This window comes from Heteronotia binoei, chromosome 5, assembly GCF_032191835.1.
Source record: "Heteronotia binoei isolate CCM8104 ecotype False Entrance Well chromosome 5, APGP_CSIRO_Hbin_v1, whole genome shotgun sequence".
Taxonomy (NCBI): Eukaryota; Metazoa; Chordata; class Lepidosauria; order Squamata; family Gekkonidae; genus Heteronotia; species Heteronotia binoei.
The window spans coordinates 74861170-74874361 of NC_083227.1; the positions used below are offsets into that span (position 1 = coordinate 74861170).

The window sequence follows — 13192 nt, forward strand, 5'->3', positions numbered from 1 at the left end:
AGAGAAATACATTGGAAAGTGATGTTATTGTCCACCTAATTTACTTTTTAACATGTAAACTTCATTCTAGTTTGCCATAGAAAAAAAAGAATACAATAAAATATATGAAAATGGGTTAAGTATATGCAATGAGATAAACAGCCAATATCCCTATTTTGAGTATGTCAATACAAAAAATAATTCTGATACGCTATTCTAAAAGAGAAATACATTGGAATACTGTGGATGTATAACTTACTCAGTGAGAGTGGGTTTAGCATCTGTAATGAGATAAAAAACCAATATCCTTGTTCAGTCCTGAGGAAGTGTTTGTTCCAAGTTTCATAATAATTTGTAATTCATCAATTTCTCTCTCCATTCTGTTCTTGAAGTTCCTTTGCAGTAAAACAGCGGTGAAGTGTGCTTAGAGAGCACATGAAAGCTTACGTTCTGAATAAAATTAAGTTGGTCTTAAAGGTGCAACTTGACTCCTATTTTGTTCTACTACTTCAGACCAACACGGCTGACTACTTGAAAATGCAGGGTTAGAGGAACATATAATTGAGTCAAGCATTGCTCCTTACCTACTATAGAAAGCAGCAACAAGATACTGCAGATGACTATGGAAACTGTAATGGCCATCTCACTTCCTCCAAGGTGCAGCATAGCAATAGTTTGAATGGATTTCCCAACTTGGATCTAAGAGAGAACAGGAAGGAACCATCACCAAGTTGTTTAATGAGAAGTTAAAAGCAATACAGACACCCAGTTACAGAGGAGGGATGTTCTGCACAGACAAATATGCTTAACAAATTACATAGTTGCTGGCTCTGCAATATTGAATGAACCATAGTGCTGCAGTTTAATAGCAGGACTTATTTTGATTAGTGTTGACAGGCCTGCTGGTGGTTGTCTGTCACAGTGTCTGCATATGCAGCAAAGGCTATAGTTCCTCACACCCAATGGTGTCAAGGGGGGTTGTCTTCTGCTGATGTTCCTGAAGTCTATGATCCTGAAAGATTAGACTTCAAAGTCCTGCTCAGGAAGAGGCTCACTGCAAGGCATTGGATAACCTGCTCAATTCCTGCCTGGCTTGTGTAGATTTTAAAAGACATGGGTATATTTTCAGAAGGCACACCTATACCCAAATATGAATGAAAATACAGTGTTAGAACTACAGTTAACATATTTGTTTCATGTGCTCCAGATCTGAACTTCTCTCCAAGGCAGAAGATGTGTGTACTATGATTTCGATATCACGCTCCCATAAATCTTCAGAGGTGGTTGTAACTCTCTAGAACAAAAATGTATCTTTTAAACACAAGGGAAGCAGTCCTTACTCTCTGTTATATAAGTTGCTGTGGGAATTATTTATTAACAGCATACTTTATCAAGAACAATATCTGTAATGTAACAAAAGATATTCAATCTTTAATCCTGTAGCACAATTAATATTTTTCCCAACATTTTATTTGGAAGAGAAAAAGAAAATGCACACTAACCTGAACCATGATAAAATACTCCGTCTATTAAATGGAGAAGGACTGAAAAGCACTTTACATATTACAAATCATTGATAAAACATGCTTATGAGCAGAATCAGGCTAATGCATATTGAGTGGAACTGGGATCAAAATTAACATCCAGATAGAAATGATAATTCACCTTCTATACAATGTGTGAATTACAGCATTTTATGTGTCTCAAGGCCAAGTAAAGATATACCATGTGTACTATCAAGACCAACGCTGGAATAATAGTCAAGACCTTTCTGTGACAAGTGCACAAAAGGGGATTAATTAAAAATTGCAGAGACACACTATTCTGTGTCTCTTTTCATGCCCCTTTATGAATTCCTCAGATACTATATCATCTGCCATTACCTAATATCAACTGCTCACCTCTTTTAATAGCAACTGGAACTTGGAAAACTCCCAAGTCAAAGTTATAATTAAGATAGAAAACAAAGTAATATGCATGTACAGATGAAGTAATGAGGGTCTGTGGCCAAATACACACAAAAGATAGGAGATCAGGACATTATACATGATTTCCTTTAGAGCAGAAGATCTCATTTGTTGCAAGTGCCAGATCTGATATAAATGTCATTCTGTTGGACTGAGCCATCATGCCATAAAATATAAAATCAGGTACTAGAGATATAAACTTTATAAAGGTGATTTCAGATGCTGGAAGGCAATAGCAGGTGAATGACAATAGCATGCAGAGAAGTAGTATACTAGTGCTGGTAATGAGACAGGATATGTAGGTCTCAATTCCATCCAGGAGGATTCAGTCCAGGAGGATGCAAATAATAAATGGGCATGTCTAACTTTAGAAAAACAACATTCAGTTGCTGACATAAGACAAGCAGTGCTCTTACAAAGGAATTACAAAAGGAGATTAGAAACGGAGCCTGCTGAACTGCAACTGATAATGAAGTTCAAGACAATGCACCCTCCTGGACTGAGCTGAGAGCTAGTTTTCCTGTCTCATTATCAATGTCTGTTATTGTCATCTGACATATGAAATCACTCCATTCTCCAAGATATAAGGACCAATCCAAGTGTTCTAATTCTTAATCAGGGTCTTTTTGAAAGAAAATAAATCCAGATTGGAACAAAGAAATCCAACCTCTCTTTTTTAAAAAAAAAAAATAAGCCAAAATAATTTCCTCAATGTACATTGTGCTTGTCAGAACAATCCATCCATCCATCCAACCTCCCTCCTGCCAAAGAAGAAGTGTGTTTGCACATAAAAGCTTAAACCTGGAATAAAACGTTGTTGATCTTGAAGTGCCATGAGACTCCAACTGTTTTCTCTCCCTCTCTTTCCTCCTCCTCCCTCCCCAAAAGAGGACAAACAGCCCCAGAGAAGGAGGCGTAAGTTGTGTGTGTCTGTGTGTAAGGATGGGGGTCTTTGTATCTCTCTTGCATGAAGCAGCCATGGAGCTCTGTGTGCGTGTGTGAAAGAGAGATGGAGGGAGGCAAGAGGCAGGAAGCAAAGAGCCAGTGAGGGAGCTGGAAAAAAAGCAAGCTACAGTGTGGCTGCAGTAGTAGCCCTGGAAAAGGAAGCAGGAGAAGGAAGTTGCTTGTGGGCCAGATTTGAGTCCTGCATGGGCTGCATCCATCTCATGGGCTGCATATTTGACACCCAGCTCTAGAGTGACTACACTCAACTCTCCTCTGTATATGTACAATAAAAATCTTAATATTGGGATAAGGGAGGGCAGGCATAACAATTCCCACCCTATACCAGAGTAGGTCTGTGGCTCAGTGGCAAAGCATTTGCTATGCCCACAAAAGGCCCCAAGTTCAATTCCAGGCATCTCCAGTTAAAAAGATCAGGTGGTAGGTGATGTGAAAGAGTCAACCTGAAATCCTGGAGAGCAGCTGCCAGTCAGAGTAGATAATACTGACTTTGATAAACTAACAGAGTCAGAAGTCAGCACAGGAAAACGCAGGGCTTTTTTGTAGCAGGAATTCCTTTGCATATTAGGCCACACACCCCTGATGTAGCCAGTCCTCCAAGAGTTTACAATAGGCCCTGTAAGAACAGCCCTGTAGGAGGATTGGCTACATCAGGGGTGTGTGGCCTAATATGCAAAGGAGTTCCTGCTACAAAAAAAGCCCTGGGAAAACTTCATATGTTCAGAAAGGAACTTCATTCCCAGACAGCTAAAAATACACGGCAATTTGGTTTCCAGAAACATGAGTTTTACTTCTCCAAAGAAAGTACAGAATAAGTGGGAGAGAAATAATTTGTAGTAGTCTCTTATGAAGGAGGGATCACCTATGAACTAAAGCTTGGTTTTGCTGATGGACTCTGAACATAGGCAACTCCAGAGTTCTGGTAGATGTTATTAGAAATTTCTGTAAAATCTACTATTTATTATGGGAAAGAGAATAACAGGGAAGAGGCTTTGGACATTAAAAAAAACCTCGTACATAAAAATGTATATTCCCTAGTGCCCTCTGAAGGTAGAATGTCCCTATTTGCTATTCACTGCTGGGCTAGTGTTTATTGACATAATTTAGCTGTGCCTAATCTAATTTAATAGAATCTGTCACTGGATCATTGTTTGGATAGGATTTATTTCCTTTAGAAATGGTATAAGCCATTGTTAGATTTTAATAGTTTCCCTGCATTTTCAAACACAATCTGGCAACATGATAACCCTGCCACATCTGGCAAAAGAAAACATTATCAGGTGGCTCTACTTTTTAATACTCCTTTGCAAATGAACTGATTCACATTCTGATTTACATTTTCCAATTTTAAGACATTTAATTTGGAAACAGAAAGAGAGAATTTTCTGCCTGATATTTAGATAAAGCTAATAGGGATGAGCACAGAATGGGGAAATGGTGGTTTGTGTCAGTTTGTGGTTTGTTTGGTGGTTTGTTGGTCGTTCATTTTGTGATTAATTTGATTTCCAAACTGGTTCATGGTTCATTGGGTTGTTTTGTTTAGGAAGTGTAAAACTCACCAGCAGTCTTCAGCAGGCCATCCTCCACCCGCCCTCCAAGTTTGGCAAAGATTTGATTTGGAATATCCAAGATATAGACCCCTCCCCCCCCCCCCGCAAAAGCAAAGCTCAGCTTAAGCTCTCATGACAACTAACTCTTCTTTCTTCATGCTGTAAAGTGGAAGTAGCAGAGTCAGGGTGTCTGCTTCCATAGAACAGAATGGGTGTTCCAGCTCCCAGAGCTGACAATCAAGCTATGGACAATGGCTATGGGTGTTCCTAGGGCTCCCAGACATCCACCCCAGCACAGCCTAGGAATTGATTGAATCAGCACCAGGCTGTCTGGGAAAATGACCGCAAAAATGAACCAAACAAAACACCAAGGGAAAAAAATTGTTAGTTTTCAGTTCAAGCATGGTAAGATCACCTAATCAGTTCAGAACAAACCACAAATCAACCCAATTTGTGTACAAATCATAGTTTGTTGTTAATTCAGCGCCAATCACTAGGTAATAACATACAAACACATGCATGCCCCTTTTCCAGTTTTGATAGAATAGGCCAATATCTAATAATACTAAGAGTGTGGCAATTTTCACAGTATTTGCAGAAGCAATATTGTGAAACTTCCACATACTTTTTGTCTAAGAAAACTGCAATGTGGAACTGTTAACCTCAATTTAATACTCTAGATGTTTTGAAATTCTTGTCAAGTTGTCCTGAAGCAATATTAATTGTGACATTGCAAAAATCCCAGATTTCATATTGAAAGAGTCTGTATTACTTCCTCTATACACAGTGCCTTTTGTTCTTTTTAAAAGTTAATAACAACAGTACCACCACCACCACCATCAATAAACGTAGCTAGGCAGCATCAGCAAAAATAAAAGCTTCTATCCCTTGAAGGCTTTAATCTAAATGTTGGTGGTATGGGAGACAGCAAAATAAGGGAAGGAAAGAATGAGAGAATCGAGGGCAACATGAGACAAATCAGTACAAATATAGTTACGCATACTTATATTTAATGTCAATTATGATACTGTCTAAAGGGCTAAGCTTCATGGAAAAGATGGCTTTCAAACTGGTTACTTAATCTCAGCTATCTCTTCAGTTATTTTAAATATTAATAGCCCACCTTCCACCCCATAATGGATGGAAGTTTATAAAGAATTATGCAACAGCATGCAAATATCTAAAACTGCTACAATGACAAAGAGAGCATGCACACAAAAGCTTATACCTTGAATAAAACTTTGTTGGTTTTAAAGGTGCTACTGGACTCAAAACTTTGCTGTAACTATACCATTTGTAAGCTATTTAACCATGCAATCATGATAAACCATACAATTTGACATCCCATCCATCTGTCCATCAATAAAAATTCATCAATCCCTTGAATCAGCAGATATTTTGCAGCCCCTCTAAAAAGCCAGTAATGTAGATTATTATTATTATTAGTTTATTATTATTAAATGCCCTCTTCTCGAGCAAACCAAAGAGTTGGTGCCATAATACAAGAAGCACTAAATCTAAACCTAGATAGCCCAAGCTAGCCTAATCTTGTTAGATCTCAGAAGTTAAGCAGAGCTGGCCCTGGTTCGTACTTGGATGGGAGACCACCAAGGAAATCCAGAGTTATCACGTAGACTGGGCAGGTGATGGCAAACCACCTCTGAATGTCTCTTGGCCTGAAAATCCTACAGGGCTGTCAAAAACCGGCTGCAATTTGATGGCACTTTCCCCTACATGGTAAGTAAGAACCAATGAAAATAACAAAGCAGTTGGTTATACCAGAAGAGATGGGTATATGGATCCAGGATCATGAAGGATTTTAAAGGTAATATCACAGATATGGCCACAAATATAGGAGATCAGTTGCTGGACTTGATAAAAATAACAGAAAACGTTGCACCGCACATAAATAGAACAAACTTGGCCTCTCAGGGAAGCATGCCAAGGAGGAAGTCTAGAGACCCAGAACAGAATAGCCTTGCAAATCAGTAAGTCATTATATGACACTGTGTAGATTAGCAGCCATATAACCCATTATTAATAGATATAATTTGTTGAGGCCCAGGTGGAGAAGCATCTGAGAGTTGCAAGAATGTCCAGCTTCAAAGAAGTGAAGATATGAAGATAGGAGTATTAATTTTATTGGCCTCCCCCTCTCTGGCGACTGCTATCTGATGGACCTTGAGACCTTATTGGTTGTGATTGCTGGGCAGAGTGTTAAGTTAATATCAAATTTTGTTAAATTGTGATTTTAAATAATGTTTTAATTGTAATTTTAACTCTGGTTTAATTATTTGACCTCTGTTGAAACCTGCCCTGAGTCCGCTTGGGAAGGGCAGGATATAAATTGAAGGAAGGAAGGAAATAAATAAATAAAATTTAAGGTCGAAAGATATTCATACGGATGAGAAATTTGTCATAATTATTTTGAATAGACTATGCTACTATAAGTAGCAGCAAGAATGCACTAACATTCTTCATATATTCTATAAGTTCTAGACTTATGGGGTAGCAACGGGGTGGGGGGGCAGAAACTTGAGGCTATTTCAGGGAGCAGAGTTTTAGGTAGTGAAAAGTGGCATTGGAGAAGATCATAAGCAAAGGCATTTTGGGAGAAAGGAGCTGAATGGCAGGGGTGGTACAAGACCATAAAGACCTTATTAACAAGGAGTTTTTCTGGATGTAGAAAGAAAATCAGTGAAGGCATTAGAGGTAACGATTTAGATAGCGGAGTCTTGGAGGCAGGAAGATATATTTGGGTCTAACCTGAGAGATGGGACCGAACTCACTCTAGAAACATCCTGCCTTCTTAGCTGAACTTTGCAACTGCTACAAGAACTGATGCTAGGAAACCTTTCAAAGACTAGCAACCAGATTCATAATGTGATCTGGGATAGGAAATTCATGTTTTCAAATTGGATCATAATTGGTATGCAAATCATATATTACATCTTGCCAGGTGCTTGATAAACCACCTGCATTTATCAGAAAACTTGAAGGCTGCAGTACATAGCTAGTGTGGCACATCTGGCCTGGCAGCCATGAGTTTGACAGGCCTGGCAAAGTGGCATAAATTCACCTGAATTCACTACCCTGGAAAAGTAGTGTATGTTGTACTATATACAACAAATTACTTGCACTGTTTCCAAAAGCAGATCTCAAGAAGTTTCTTTTCCTTCTATCCTTTATTGGCAAGTTTCCATTGAAAATGAGATGTTCTCATTTTTGTAAGTCCTTTTAACAATGGGTCAGGAAAATCAGGGCCCTGCTATTTCTGCCAATGTTTGTTTAGTTTTGCAATGGAATTTCATGTATTTAAAAAACCATAAACAATAAAAATAACACATTATCTTCTCAGAAGCAGTGTGAAAAGCATTGGTTTAGTCTGCATGGAGGAATTCCCATCCCATGTTTCTTGAAATGTTCTATTTCTAGAGAAGATTTGGCCACGGCTTCTCAAGTCCCACTAGGCTCCTCTATCCCTGAAAGCCATTCATATTCCTGCCAATTTAATAACAACACATTTACTGGAAAAAAGAGCAACTGGGATTTGGAAATGAGAAAAGAAAGAAAGCTAAAGGTTGTCAGGCCTCGAACAGAATCTCTCCACCTGTCTTAAAGTGTGAACAGCTTTACACTCATAAAAAAAGCCAAGGGACATACAGAATGTAAAATAAACTACAGAGAAAGGACTATAATTAGTGACACTGGGAAGGTTAGTGAATAGGTGGTGGTGGGGAGACAGAAATGGAAGCTCATAAAAAGTACAAACACAAATGAAAAAAAGTTTGTACAGAATGGCAAAACTTCCCTGAATGTGAGATGAGCACTTGAAAGTAACTCTGTGAGCGTTTTCGCACTAGCGTTTACTTCGGCGTAGCACCCCATTTACCTCCGGATCTTTTCCTGGTTTTCGCACCTGTTGCTTCGGCGCTGCGGTTTGCTCCGGCGCTTCAGGGGTTTCACGCCGGAGTATGTTTTTTAACATGCTTCCGGAGTTTTTGAAAACCTCCGGATCCACTCCGCGGAGTTTGCTGTGGGAAATCCATCCATGCCGGATCAACTGCTTTGTGGGCGTCACCCTCTCCCTTTCCGTCCTCCCACCCCATCCACCCCCTTGGCCAATCATCAGCTGTTCGCGGCGCTTCCCAAAAGTGCCCGCACGGCCATTTTTTTAAAAAACTTCATATTTCTTGCATAATAGCGATATTTCGAAATTAACAAATAGAAAAAAAAAAAACCCCTCCTAGAATAGCCTCAATTGCCACTTCAATTGGTTTCGTTAGAATTTTTTTTTATTATTGACTTTAGTTGCGTTATTTCACTGAAGTGGCGGGTATGTGAGGTTGCTTTTCCGCTGTTGCGTTATCTTGCAACTACGGAATTGCATTATACATTATACATTGTTGGGGGGGGGAATCTAGTGCCGGCGCGGGCCAAAGCGTTCATGTGTGTGTGTTTTAAAAAGGCAATGCCTCCCTCAGCTGTGCCACCAGCATTTCTGGACCTGCACAAAATCGCCATGTATAAAATGGGAAGTTGGAGTCCTGCATTCTCCTCCCTGGCTACATTCCGCTCGGTTAGAAAATAGACGCGAGCTCGCTCTTCACACGTGCCACAGAAGGGGAAGGAGAGAATGGGGCGGGGGGGGGGAGCTCTGGCAGCAGGAATCAGTCAGGTCCCCGTTGCAGCTGCAAGCGCCAGCCGGGGAGGGGGAAGAGCGCGGAGGAAATCCCAGCTTCGCCACCCGGGAGGGAGCGAGGCTGGGAAAGGAAGAAGCTGCCACACACACACACACACAAACCCCTCAATTTCTCTCTCTTCGTTATTGCGATATTTCGCAACTTCGGAATTTGTGTTGGGGGGGGAATCTAGTGCTGGGATTCTCCACTGTGAATGCTTCTGTTAATACATAAAGGGCTGTGGAGGATACTACAGCTGCAGCCAATCCATAAGCAGAAGCGGCACACGTGATGCGGTTTGTCCACGAAAAGAAGGGGAATGAACAGCTGTGACTGCTCGATGTTACGTTGTTACGTAGTTACGCAACCAGACTTGCGCTTTAAAAAAAATGATTGACAGGGCATCGAACTCAAGTCGATGCCAGTGGGAAAACGATTTGAGCTGGGGCTTCATGGAAAGCGACTCCGCAAAACAGTCCATGTGCGAAAACGAGGAAAATGAGCTGGACATAATTGCGCCGCGGAATAAGGGGAGCAAACACTAAGTGCAAAAACGACCTGTCTTTTTTGGGGGGGGGTTAAATACTTTTGAGGGGTGAGAGAATACACACACATGTCAGCCCTGGGAACAGAATTCTTGACTGCAGGTTGGACCAAACTTCGCAATGCTACCTTCCACCTGCACACCTTTCCTTTGACTACAATAGTACCTACCACATCAACTTCAGCTCCTGTACCAAAAACATCAAGAATGCCAACTCATAACTACTGAGCACTGTCAAACTCACTATAAACAGGTGCAAGCTTTTTGGTAGGAAAGGAATATGTGACGGACAGGAGTTCCGATTCAACACTATATTACTGTCACTGGGAACTTGTTTGTTTTATAACTAATGTTGTTTTCATTTGATTTACTTATCCTCAGCAGAACAAGCAGCTTCTTAATTGACATGATGCCACCAAACAGTCATTAATGGGCTTCTGTTACTCTTGGCCTGCATGGCAATCTCCATCTTTCTTTTGTGACCAATTCCGTTATCTTTCCATGTACTCCACCCCAGGCAATGAGTTACTGAGGGCCAGAAGCAGATTTAGCTCTCCTGCACTGAAACTTTAGGCCACTCCTATACTTTTTTACCATTCACTGTTATAGAAAAAGGGAATGCAATACCCTGGGGGACAGTGTGACAGAGAGGCAAAACCCTCATCTGGTGTTCTCAGATACTGCCCACTTACAGTTTGCCCATATAAGTTAGCTGGTCTAAGTGCCTTTTCCTTAAACTCGCAATTGTGAATGGCAGCAATTCCTTTATATGGTAAAAAAAGGTATAGGAGTAGCCTGAAATTATGAGGAAGAAATACAAAGCGCTAAGGTTCAATAAATCCATGTGTTCACATTGTACTTCTGCAAGGATGGCTCCAATATCTAAATTCTCCTATTCCCTTTCACTTTTCTCCTATTCCCTTCCATTTTATAGGGAGAGGATGCTGAGAAGATATCTACAGTTATGTCTACCTATCAGTTATGTCCACCAACCTATGTTTAGTACCTATCTGTTTACATGCACAGAACTGTCTATTATTTCTGTTAGAACAGCTCATTCTCCTACTACAGAAGACCATACTACCAGAATTCTCTGGCATGCCATTAAATGATTAAGCATAAATACATTCATTTACTGCAATTTTTTAAAAGCAAGATTCTGCTACTTGCAGAATTGTATGAATATGCTGACAATTAAGGAACTTATATAGAGATACCGAATAGGATCCCAAGATCCACCACAGAAGGTTCAGACAGATGCAGATCATGTTTCCCTTTCCTAATAAATTTTCTAAATCCTGAAAAGTTGATTTCCAAGGCTGAGGGACCTGCTTGGACTGATAGCCACAGGAGGAGGGGGGGCAGGCTGAAGTAAAGAGAGGACAAAATCTTCCTTCATGCCTCTTCTGTCAGTACAGCTCTGTGATTTTACCCCCTTTCTTCTCTACAGTGCAGCCTTTCAACCCATGTGGGTATTGGTCCATACAGGCCCTTCAAACACAGAACTAAGGTTTTCTGGGGTCAGATGTATCTGCTGAGGAAAGGGGAACAAGGGAAAAATCCCCAGTCCTCACACATTACAGCATCCAACCCAATGCATGTGTTTGATTGTTTGATTTATTGAACACAAACTCAAATCAGCATCAGCATAAATTTCAGCGCTGCTATTATAGCGGGTAGTCCATCCCAACTATACAATGGAATAGCAGTTAATGGGAAGGAGGAATGGGATGTGTGAGGTCCAGGTCTCCTCTTTTCGGGTTTCCTATCAGAACTCTTAGCAGACATTATCTTCAACAAGTTGACATTATCTAAAAGACAGCATTTGCTCTTTCATAAAAATGCAAATGGGACTGCTCAGTACTGGATGCCTACACACTGGGATGGAAGCCAGTCTGCCACATGATACAATGAAGGTGCCTTATAGCGAATCATACCCCTGATCCATCCAGGACAGTATTGTGTAGTCTTATCTGCAGCAGCCATCCAGAGTCTACATCAAGGTCTTCTGCATCACCTACTAACTGATTCTTTTAACTGGAGATACCAAGGATTGAACCAAGGACCTTCGGCATGCCAAGCAGATGCTCTAAGCGCTGAGAAGTACAGGGGCTATGAGACAGGTTACATACATGCTAGTGAATGCTTCAGGCTTCTGCCACTTACCGTAACAGGGAGCTGTCTTTCTGAAGTGCTAAAAGATTCATTGACGGAGCAGTGAATGACTTTGTCTGAAACAATTTGTATCTCACAGGAAATTAGACCAATTTTAACTTCATACTCATTGCTTTCCAGACCAAGGTTGTCAGGCTCTTTCTAATAATGAAACAGAGAATAGAGATTATTTTACTGAATAAACGCTTCTCTCCCCATACAGGTCACTTCTTGAAGCTCCTCTTAACTCCAAGTCTCAACGTGTTTGTTCTCCCCAAATCTTGCTCTTTCAGTTGCCATTTTTCAGTTTTCCAGGATAGCATAATAAATTCTGTCTCTACTTCCCCAAAGGGAACACATCAGAGCCCAAAACTCTTATGGGCTAGTGGAAAATGCTTTTGATCTTCTAATTCTGCATAGCAAATGATAGCTGTTTAAAAAATCATAAGTCTGTTTATGAATGTTGTGAGAGAGAAACAGGGTAGAGGATACTTAGACTGGTCACAGTTGGGTGTTTTTCAACAAATATTGCTTTTGATGTTTATGGCATTTAACAAGGACATTCTGCAGGTCATATGGCCTACAATTAATATAATTCCTTGGTCAAACTATTCAATCCTATTTTGTTCTGACTTCCTTGTTTATTTAACCGGGATTGTCATTTTATGTTCTTACATGTATAACAAGTGTCAAAGGTTCCCCAGGATGGTGTTTGATCCACTTCTCCTTCTTGGCTGTGAAGAACTGGGGGTCAGCATAGTATTCCAAATGGAATTTGCTAATGTGTATGGCATCCTCTGGATGTTCAAGAGGGAATAGGCTGTCCTCAGCATACAGGTGTCCATTGATGTAGAAGTCCACTGGCGCTGGTTTGCTCCCCTTAGTGAGGTTGGAGGCAGCTGGAGAGGGGCAGGTAATCACAGTGTCGGTGTGAACCTTACAGTTCTGAAAGCGGGAAAAATCATGCACATCAAATACCAATAAGCTCAAATTGTATCAATAACAAATATGTTTATTTCACAGAGGTGTAAAATTTCTGGAAATTTTGAAGCCATGTTTCAACCCTGTTGAAAACCCTGTTTTCCCCACTTTTGGGGGGTGGGTGGCTGGGAAGAATAGAAGTTTTGGGGAAACAAAAACATGGTATACAAGCCTATTAAGCCTGAACCTATTTTGCTGCTTTAACAACAGAAATGCATAATTTATAATTTGATTTATACAATTTTATTAACCAGAATGGAATTTAAAAGTGCAAATAATTTCATTTTCTACAAGCAAAATTGCAACTACACCCAGCAGCCAAGAGAGACAAAGCTGCAAACATCTGCATGCTATGCCATCTTAGCACATTTT

General features: G+C 40.4%; 1 protein-coding gene across 1 annotated transcript in view; it reads right to left on the minus strand.

The window, feature by feature from the left end:
- PLXND1 (plexin D1) overlaps positions 1–13192 on the minus strand; it is a 208835-nt gene that overhangs the window by 69221 nt on the left and 126422 nt on the right. Inside the window, exons 18-20 of the mRNA XM_060239643.1 lie at positions 12515–12784; positions 11852–12001; positions 564–678 (exon numbers count right to left, since the gene is read on the minus strand). Of these exons, the coding sequence (XP_060095626.1) occupies positions 564–678; positions 11852–12001; positions 12515–12784 (535 nt within the window). The remainder of the gene's footprint in view (positions 1–563; positions 679–11851; positions 12002–12514; positions 12785–13192) is intronic.